The 10,881-nt window shown below is 35.9% G+C and overlaps 1 protein-coding gene and 1 pseudogene across 1 annotated transcript; one reads left to right on the top strand and one right to left on the bottom strand.

Moving 5' to 3' along the window:
* Positions 1–301: 301 nt before the first annotated feature.
* Positions 302–3,815, bottom strand: CCS (copper chaperone for SOD1). Its single transcript, XM_022046207.2, has 6 exons — positions 3,506–3,815; positions 3,370–3,396; positions 2,990–3,062; positions 2,717–2,851; positions 2,010–2,227; positions 302–864 (listed from the first exon to the last, which is right to left on the bottom strand). Exons 1-6 carry the CDS (start codon positions 3,764–3,766, stop codon positions 601–603), a joined length of 978 nt encoding a protein of 325 aa, XP_021901899.1. The 5' UTR covers positions 3,767–3,815; the 3' UTR covers positions 302–600.
* Positions 3,816–4,137: 322 nt separating this feature from the next.
* On the top strand, positions 4,138–7,280 carry LOC110817573 (subtilisin-like protease 4 pseudogene; annotated as a pseudogene).
* Positions 7,281–10,881: the final 3,601 nt, after the last annotated feature.

The following is a 10,881-nucleotide window of genomic DNA, read 5'->3' as shown; positions in this document are numbered from 1 at the left end:
ACAATATCATAATTATTGTAGATTTCATATACAATCAAATTAAGAAACAAAAAAAAATGTATCAACCACAATAAATTAAGCATGTCATATAGCAAGCAGAGTTTGATTTTCAGTTTTTATTTCTAATTTCAATAGTAGTTTTAAGTTATCATTAGCTCCATCTTGATGGTAAGATATTTTAAACATATATATATATATATATTTAAAAAAAGTAAATGTGTGTTCAGCACTCTTGTAACTGTACTCCTATGAAGTGAAAAACGTTCTATAAACTTTAAAATAAAAATATGAGTATGGTGAATTGTTAATAATAAGATTTATTCTCTAGAAACATATTTTATAAATTCCCTAATCATAGATAACAAAACACTGGTTCAGCTTTCTAGAGCTTAAAGGATTCACAAATAATAAGCAAATTCAATTGGACTCTTTGGTCCAAAAAAGAGAAAAGAAATAGTGAGGAATGCACCATACTAAACTCAATTCAGTTCTTTGGTTTGACACATTCAAGTTACAGTATACTAATGAACTACATTGAGCAGTAAACTGCCATCAGGTTTACAACAGCCAAACGGTTCAAGTGCAAAGTTTAGTGTCGTTTTATACCTTACTGGTGACAAAATCTTTGTCACTTGCTTCCCAGATGGTGGTGCCATCACACAGACAAACCTTCTTGTGGTTTTCGCCAACACCGGCACTTCTGGCAATAACTGCAGCGGTCAGACCTACATCAGATTTATCTTTAGTTTCATACACCACCACAGACCGCCCGATCAGGTCAGCAACTCTCATGTACTCTTTTGCACCAGAGAAGAAGGCCTCACCATTCTTATCGACATCTAATGTTCTCAGGTCACCTAGGGGCTGAAAATTTTTAGGCAAAGTCAGTTTTGAAAAGCAACTGTGGTATTATGTTAAATTGCTCAGGACCAGATAAGAGATGGCGGAGCAATCACAGGTCCCCAGGTAAGAATCATCTTCCTAACAATTTTGTATCATCAGAACACAATACAGTGCCATTTTAAGATAATGTAAATTTCCAAGCATCAAAAAATGCCAAATACGTATCTGGATTCTAAACAAAGATGGTGTGCAACAAGGGTACAAAGATACTACTTTGCCTAACTAGACACAACGAAAAGAGAAGAGAGATTAACATTCTCCACTGGTTGAGGAATCTGTGGAGATGGGATACCCTCCCCTCTTCGCACCTATTGGAATCCTAAGGAGGATTGAGGAACCTTTGGAGATCGGGTCCTATCTTCACAATATTGGCATCCAAGGAAGGAGGAGGTGACAGGATACCCTATTTGAATTTCACAGTTCTGCAACTACTACAGAGAATCTCATTAAATTCTCCACTAAAAGAATGTTTATTTTGTTACGCAGATACTTAGAAATAAGAAGATCATCTAATTCTAAATAGTTTATTCATCTAGCCAGATATAAGTTGTTTATTCATTGGATCCTGACATACGTAGTTTTCTTTTCGCTCTTCATTTTTGAAGATATACTGATATGTTCATATTAAAATAAATCCACAAACATGTAACATTTCTCCTTGAAAGATCATGCATATATTCTCAAATAAATCAGACATGAACAAATTCCCGTGGAATGAGGATAAATACACTGATTTCCTTACACATAAGAAGACTTGACCTAATAATATATAGAAAACTGTAATCGTGCTTCCTAGGCTCGTAAAACTTCCCTTTCTAATTAGAAAAAATCACTGTATAAATGACATGTAAACAGGCCACATAACTTTAATCTCCATTAAACAAGTAGAACCTTTTTTCAAGGATTGTTATCATGTTCAACATTTGACAAGCAAGAGTTAGTTATTGCATGAAGTATAGAACCTGACATTCTTCATGGGGAAAGCATGAGGTAATAATAGTATCAAAGTCTTTAACACTCAATAAGGTGAGATTACTAGTCAGTAGGCAATTTTTATGGAAAGATTAGTAATTGTTACAACAGGAGATAGGATATCTAGAAAAAACCTCTTTCTCTTGGTCATTTGGATTGAATATTTTCCCTGTGCTGGCAGCACCTCTTGTAAGATCACCGAATTCATTGATAGACCAACCATGTTTTCCTGGCGATAATCCACTAAAAATGGCTTCAATCTTAGCCAATTCCATACTCACTTGAGCAAAGCGAACCACACCAAAGATATCTGGACCTTTAAATTCAGCAACAGCAGCAGAAATTAAGAAATCTGCAAAGGACAAGAAAGGGTAAACACATAAAAAACCAACAATATTTAGACCCTAACTAAAACTACTACAACTATACCAAAAAGAAGAAGAAAAATGCACTTCAAGGTGTTTGTCATAAAGGTGTGCTTTAAAGACTTTAATTTCTGTAAGAAGACTTCAAAGATAACCCCGTCTAAAGTGTGTCACAAAGGAACAACTTGCTTTTGCTGTACAAGCTTACTTGTGTAACTAAGCTAGATAGTGGCAGGGAACTATCTCGATGATCAAGTTCCCGGAAGTATTAGTGATTTAGAACTCACAACAGAGCTCCAACGAGCAAAGACTTAGAAAGTGTAAACTGTATGCAAAATTTTTCAGAGCATTTAGGACAATCTTGCCGCAATAAATTCTAAGCTGATATAAGCAGAACAGTCACAAACCAGCTTACTGCTATTGAGAAGAAGCTGTAATGATGAAGAAAAAGCAAATCTTGGGTCTGAAAAATCAACCTTCAGGCACGCCTTGGCCAATTAATCGGGCTTTTCTACCAGTCTGCTCCAGTGCTTCAGTCATGGTCTTAACAGCAGAAGAACCCAGAATTCTGACAACTTGGTTACCCAAATCCACATCTACATTTTTTATCCCTGTATATACATATAGATATATATATATATCGATCAAATGGAAAATAAAAGCATAAAATTAACTCAGGGAAACAGTAGGAGAAGTTTCTGTCAAAACCTCATTAACTGGTTATATACGAATTCAAGTTAATATCATACCATCAACACTCTGTAACTTATTCTTGACAGCATTAACACAATTCTCGCACTTCATATCCACCATGAACTCCGTCTGAGAGCAAATCCAAATTAAAATTTCACTTGTTAACAGAATCCATTATAGATACAAATTGAACGCAACAAACAAAAACATAAGGGTTAAAAAAGTAATAAAACCAACTAAATTCATATATAAAAACAACAAATTGTTACATAAGCCAAGTTGAGTCACTTGAAATTATGCCAAAACTCATATCATTTTCGAAATCACATACAAGAATCCCAACTAACGGAATCACCATTTCAGGTTGAATACAAAATTAGCTGAGTTGACGCCAAAATCAAATCCAAAACACAGCGAGAAAAAAGAACCAACTTACCAGTAGTTCAGGCGAGACAGCTGAATCCTGAAAATTAAGAAAAAAAAAAAAAGGAGGATCCAAAATTCAATGTCAAACCTCATTAAAAAAGAGAAATAGAAAACTTTACACGAGAGTGTTAGCCCATATATCCAACCTGAGAGGGAGATGATTTGTGATCAGACGTGGGCACGTCCATGGGGAGAGGTTTGGAGGGGTTGGTGAAGTTCCGTACAAGGCGGAGGCGATTGGGCGAGGAGAGAAGCGATGAGGTATGAAGAGAGGGAAAAGAGTGATTTTGGAATTTGGGGTTTTGATGAGAAGAAGAAGAGAGAGGAAAGGTCGCAGGAAGGGCAGATGCTGCTGCTATGGCTGATGCTGCTGCTGTTGTGCAGACTGACCTGAGAAATGCCACCATTTTTCTGGTTTTCCCTTGCACGAGAAGAGAATTGGACCAAAAAAAAAAAAAAAGGAAATAAAGATTGTTATGTATAAAATGACTAATTTAGCCTTGACAAACGCCTGTTAAACTTAATATCTCTTTTTTTTTTTTTGAAAAAAAAAAAATTGATATCAATAAAACAAAATTTTACAAAAGTTAATATAATTTATAATATTTTTTTAAAAAAGTAAATATCTTTTAAACTTTAAACCACATCTAAACTTATTAAGTTACGTATACTTTTAAAAATATTTTAATATTTTATACTATATCATAGTAGAATTATGTTATAATTTCATATATGAATGTATTTACTTATTTTGATGAATTAATAAATGTGACTACTATACTTATATGAATACTTTTAAATTAATAAAAAACTAAAAGTTAATTAATTTATATTTAAATATTTTATAAAAAATAATGATTTAAATTAATAAAAACATTAATTTATTAATTTTATGGGTGATATTTGAAATTGGGTTTGCCCAGGAAGAAATTTATGAAATGAGGATTGAAATTCTATAAGGAATAAAAGGGTACTGAGTTTTAAATTCCAGGAGTGTCATTAAAAAGGGTTGATTCTTTTTGCCTTTCAGTTTGTTTGACAAATATATTTCAACCTTTTATTTTTTACTTTAACTTAATGTTACATTAATAGTTAAAACAGCTAATATGATACATAACCCGCATGTAATATTAGTATTAAAACTAACCAGTTAACATAATATTGAAGGATGGTAATTGGATTACGACGTTTAGAGTTGTGTTCTTTTTAACTTAATTCGTTGGTCGACACCAGAATTAGTCAATGACAAAACAAAAACCATGCAGACGACTGGTTGGGAGACAAGACCCTGTTGGCTTCAAGCTCAACCCAGATCAGAATACGTCATGTTTCTTAAACGAATCCTAACAAGATGCCGCTTTTTATTCCAATCTCCTTATTTCTATATGTATATATATGTGTTGCTTTTGTGTGTCTATGCATTCTAACTCTCCTCTCCTCTCCTTCTTTATACATATATAAATATTTCTACAACAATGGAGAGGGACAAGTATAGAATCCTTTTTATCTTGGTGGCTATGCTTTTTGTTAGCCTCAATTGTGTGTTTGCTTCTCATAATGCTCAAGAAAGAAAACTGGCAGCAGCTAGTATAAAAGATGAGCAAAATGATTTAACAACTTACATTGTGCATGTGGAGGAACCAGAAGGTGGTTCTCGTACAGTGCCAAACTTGGGAAGATGGTATACATCGTTTCTACCAATGACTACTTCAAGCGCAGGCCAAGAACAACAACAACGTATCGTCTATTCATACAAGACTGTATTCACTGGGTTTGCTGTAAAATTGACGGCAGAAGAAGCTGAAGCCCTGAAAAGAGAAAAAGGGATTCTGTCAGTTCGACCTGAAAAGATTTATTCTTTGCACACCACTCATAGTCCAAAATTCTTGGGGTTGAAACAAGGATCGGGATTTTGGAGACATTCAAATTATGGTAAAGGAGTGATAATAGGTGTTCTAGACACTGGAGTTACAGCTTGGCATCCTTCATTTAACGATGAAGGATTACCCCCTCCACCTGCAAAGTGGAAAGGAAAATGTGAACTTAATGGGACCGCCTGCAACAACAAGTTGATTGGTGCAAGAAATTTTGAATCGAGTAGCCCACCAGTGGATGAGGAAGGACACGGAACACACACAGCTAGCACAGCTGCTGGAAACTATGTGAAGGGTGCTAATGTGTTTGGTCAGGCCAGTGGAACAGCAGTTGGCATGGCGCCTTTGGCTCACTTGGCTATATATAAAGTTTGTGGCGTATTTGGCTGTCGTGAAAGTAGCATCTTGGGGGCAATGGATACTGCCATAGGTGATGGTGTCGACGTGCTTTCGCTTTCACTTGGTGGTGGTTCCATGCCTTTCTTTGCAGATAACATTGCAATGGGTGCTTTCCGAGCTACCCAAAAGGGAATTTTTGTGAGTTGTTCAGCTGGTAACGAAGGCCCTCAGTTTGGTACTCTATCAAATGAAGCACCATGGATCCTTACCGTAGGAGCAAGCACCATTGACAGAAGCATCAGAACAACTGTAAAACTTGGAAACGGAAAAACTTTTGATGGGGAATCAATTTACCAGCCTAAAGAATTTCGTTCAAAGTTACGGTCTCTTATTTATCCAGGAGCAAATGGTGACAAATCAGCTATATTTTGTGCTCCTGAATCACTTAAAAAATTTGATGTTAGAGGCAAGGTAGTGTTGTGTGAGAGGGGAGGCGGTGTAGGAAGAGGTGACAAAGGCCAAGAAGTGAAGGACAATGGAGGCGTTGGCATGATTCTCATGAACGACGAACTTAATGCTTATAGTACATTAGCCGATGCTCATCTTCTTCCTGCGGCTCATGTGAGTTACGCAGCAGGAACAAGCATCAAAGCCTATATAAACTCAACATCAAAACCAACAGCCACAATCTTGTTCAAAGGAACTATTATTGGCAAGGGAAGAGCTCTTGAAGTTACTTCTTTCTCGTCAAGAGGCCCAAGCGGAGCTAGTAATGGGATTTTAAAGCCAGACATTATTGGTCCTGGTGTGAGCATTCTAGCTGCATGGCCAGTTTCCTTAGAAAAGAACACCACTACCAAATCAACCTTCAACATCATTTCTGGGACTTCAATGTCTTGCCCTCATCTCAGTGGTATTGCTGCTTTGCTCAAAAGCTCACACCCAGACTGGTCGCCTGCTGCCATAAAATCTGCAATGATGACAACTGCTGATCTCTTAAATCTTAGGGGCAAACCCATTAATGATCAAACCATGCTTCCAGCCAATCTCTATGCTACTGGTGCAGGCCATGTTAACCCCACAAAAGCTAATAACCCAGGGCTTGTTTATGATCTTCAACCTGATGATTACATTCCATATCTGTGTGGATTAGGCTACAGTGACGCTGAGGTATCAAACATCGTGAAACGTAAAATGACGTGTTCAACAAGCATACCTGAAGCGGAGCTTAATTACCCTTCTTTCTCTATACAATTAGGTTCTGCTCCTCAGACATACAAGAGGACATTAACAAATGTTAGCCCAGGATCCTCGTCATACTCTCCTCGAATTACAGCACCAGAGGGAGTAAAAGTCACCATTGATATTGCTAAGCTTAGATTCACGAAGGTGAACCAGAAGGCCACGTACTCCGTCACTTTTAGTAGAGTTGGGAATTCTAGCACTCCATTTTCTCAAGGATTCTTGAAATGGGTTTCTACTAAGCATACTGTTACAAGCCCAATTGTTGTTCAATTTGCATGACGACGCGTAACATGGAATTCTTGAAACTAAAATGAACGACTACAAGTTGTTCTTTGGGGGAATAGATTATGACTTTTCAATAAAGAACATAAAATTTATAATTTGATGCTAATTCACAATGATTCATGACATGTAGACATTGATAATCACCTATTAATCTTCCTTTTTGTTACCTAGAGTTTATTTCATTTAACTGTTATTTAATTTACCGTTATTCTATTTTAATTTTATCATAATAAAGATGTTTTTTTATTACCGATAATTTATGATAAAGAAAATTAATTAATTCTTATAGAAATGCACTAAGCAAAAATTACGAGTTAAAAGTGAAAATAAATTTATATTTTGTGTATAACTCTCTCGACGATAAGCTTTAAATAAAGATGTTTTATTTTATTTTAATAGTTTAATTATCATGAAAAGTAAATCCTCAAAAGTCTTTTCCATTTTTCACAAAGATTGGATTCATCATGAATTAAAACACATGACTTTTTCTTTTATAATTTTCTGTGAAAAAGATTCAAAATATGAGCTAATTTAATGGATAAATAAATTTAGGCAAGTTAGCCTACTAGCCCTTGTAGACCTAATAAAATAACATATGAAATAAGTTATTAAATGTATAATGACATATATGCTCTATTATTAAAGTGTACAACTATTATAACAACATATTATTTAATAATCATTAATAGTTTTAACTGAATTAATATGTAATATTGTATTTTGTTATTTTAAAAGTATAAAATATTGATGATATTGATTTTTTGAAGACTATAAATACATTTTTCTTTAAATATTTACATCAAATAATATATTTAAAATATTAAGTTAGAGTTCCTGACACATTCACTCTCACACGTAAGTAAAAAAAAGTGAAAGAAAACTTAAATGAGAGGAAAGAACAAATGATCTATCTTACTTGAAGGCTCCTATAGATCTTTATAATTGAGATTCAAGATAACACCTTACACCGTATTTCAAAGTATTGGTGACACACTTACAAAGAATTGACTTGTTGAACACCTAAAATGGAGTCTATCTCAATTGCAATGGGCTAGCCAAGATTATGTTATCTAACCTATTGTTCATTTATCATTATAATGTAATGACTTGTTAAGATTATAAATGACATATGATCGAGTGACTCGATGATTCGAATGTCCCCGAGAGGTTAAGTGCCTCTTGGAGGTCAAACACTATTCTGAGATCAAATATGTAACGACTCCGGAAATATCCAAAGGAAATAAAAGATAATTAAAGTGCGAAAGCAAAATAAATGTTCAGGGTTTACATTTCTTACACAAATAACTCAAAATATCAAACACCGTTACTGAATTCACTCTTTTGAAAGAAATATAAGAATAAGGAAATAAACGGAAAATAAAGAAATCTAGCATCTACTCGCAATCTTCTTGCAGATCGGGCTCTGGAACCTGATTCTCTTGATCTGAAATGGTTAAATAAGGGATGAGCTACACTGGCACAGTAAGGATATCACACTATATCACCGATACAGAAGTAAATGTTGGTATAAAATCAACACACTAATAGAGCACTTAATTTAAATAAATTCATTTATCATAAATAAAACTATTTACCGTTCACTTACCGTAGTGGGATTCATAAAAATAACATATGCAGACAATAATATCATATAGATCATAGTTTCATGTAAAATCAGCAACATAACACATATAACAAGCCTATATATACATCGTCAATAAATCAAACAATAACTATTACTTTTTCATTAGCCTAGTAGTATTCATGAGGGTTCATAAGGATGTCCCTGCTACACGCGAACCATTTCCTTTAACAATCTCAATTACGGGCTATCCCCATACTCCGTTCGGTATGAGCACCAAATTATTAAAGTTCAATATCCTGTCCGATGTGAGGGTGAAGCGGACCGTCCCATACCCCGTCCGGTATGAGTGCCAAATTATCATGTCTCCATACCCTATCCGATATGAGACAACGTTCACGGTAGGGTTCCCTATGTACCCGATCTGTCCACCATCTCTCAAGATATCCAGTAAAACTGTCGTCTTCATCTATTCATCTTCTCACACAATGTTTTCGTTTTCCGTTAGTCTCCATTTTCCAAACCAACCATAATCACACAAATAAACGAACATATATAAGGGAATACAAGTATATCTCAAATTTTCAACTAAACAATGATCACGTAAGATAGCAATACATGCATTCAAACTGTACAATAAATCAGCAGAAATCAACAAAGAACAATTTTTGATTTTGACTCCATTAGCAATCTGTAATTAATTATGCACATTTATTAAATTCGTATAAAATACTATATTATTATTTATTTAAACTTCAATTCTATGATAGAGAATAAGGTGAGAGATCTTTACTTGATTTGATACTCGAAAAGCTAAGCTGTTCGACTGCGCCTACGGGTGATTCTCGGGTTCCCTAAATTTTTTTTTCAGGAATTAAAACGCGCTAATAGTACCTACAAATATCTCAAACAAACCCAAAATCAGTCCTGGTGCCCACTTGGCCAATTTTAGAATTTCGACACGGCGGCTCTCCCGTGCTCTGGCGGCGGCGCCGCCGCCGCCGCCCGCAACGGCAGTCTACCTTGGGTCGGCTGTTTTAGGCCGTTTTCGACCGATTCTGCATCGATCCCTGCGAGAAAATACGTTAAAGGGTCTCGGTTAGCCCAAAAAATCAAAACTCACCGGCGGCGGGGCTCTCCAGTGTCGCGGCTCCTCTGACTCATATTGCGGTCGAGTATTTTGCTTTAGTCAACCTGTAGAGAAGGACACGGTGATCACAACGGTAGAAAAATTACACATAAGGGGAACCAGGAAGGGCCTCATCGGAGGTATTTTGTGAAATTTTCTAAGGCGGTATCGCTGGGTTTCGCCGACGTTTTTTGATCAATTGGCCGATTTTTTTACTCTGATTTGACCATGGGTGTGCTTAAAATTGAATTTCGAGCAAAAATTTTTTTTTTACCTTTTTTGACAGTCGAAAAAAGCTCCAGTGCGGCGACGGGTGGCGGTGGTGTACTTCCAGCGGTCGAGTCTTCTTCCCCAACGAGGGGGTCTAGCGGCTAGGGTTAGGGTTTTGTATAGATGGGAGTTACTATATCCGTTCGCTTTTGATCTGGACCGTCCATCGCGTTTTATCTGAACTGTTCGATCGCAATTAAATAAAGAGTGAATATGGGTCGTTCATCGCGATTCAATCTGAACCATCCATCGCGATCCACTCTGGCCCGTCCGATCGCGTTCAAATCTAACTGTCCGATCGTATTTGGGGAGAGAACACATCTGGATCGTCCGTGCGCGCGGGAACGGATCTGGGCCGTTTGATCGCGGGCATACGGATCGTCCGCGTTGCCTCCTGCATGACACCGCATCAGCATCCGCTGCCACGCAGTGCTTCCTGATTCATTGGGCCTGCTAACCGGGCACCTGATGTGGCACAACTTCCTAAAATTATATTTTGGCCCCTGTTTTCTGATTTTTCTTTTAAAAATATTCGTAGAACCTAAATTTTCAGTCTTTTTTCTCAAAATTATTTTTAATTTAATCCTCAATTAATTTTACTTCATTTTTACTCTAAATTAAATGAAAAGTAAATTATAAAAATTATATTTATAAATTTTAAGTTACATACAATTTATTTTGGGGTGTTATAAAATATGTTTTGAGAGTTGAATGTATAGTAAGAGTTGATTTTGACTTTCTGAACATTAGAAGTGACACAATAAAAAATGTACTTATATTTATTACTAATATTTTCTC

This window comes from Carica papaya, chromosome 4 (assembly GCF_054855325.1).
Source record: "Carica papaya isolate Zhongbai chromosome 4, ASM5485532v1, whole genome shotgun sequence".
Lineage (NCBI taxonomy): Eukaryota > Viridiplantae > Streptophyta > Magnoliopsida > Brassicales > Caricaceae > Carica > Carica papaya.
The sequence above is the reverse complement of the archived record's forward strand: the minus strand, read 5'-3'. Positions and strand labels throughout refer to the sequence as shown.

Bases quoted from the DNA above. Each gene is read 5' to 3' on its own strand.
- CCS (XM_022046207.2), bottom strand. From the start codon at position 3,766: ATGGTGGCATTTCTCAGGTCAGTCTGCACAACAGCAGCAGCATCAGCC. The intron at 3,397-3,505 runs GTTGGATATATG...CTTAATTTTCAG, and splicing joins ACAAATCATCTCCCTCTCAG to GATTCAGCTGTCTCGCCTGA. The intron at 2,852-2,989 runs GTATGATATTAA...ATGTATATACAG, and splicing joins TAAGTTACAGAGTGTTGATG to GGATAAAAAATGTAGATGTG.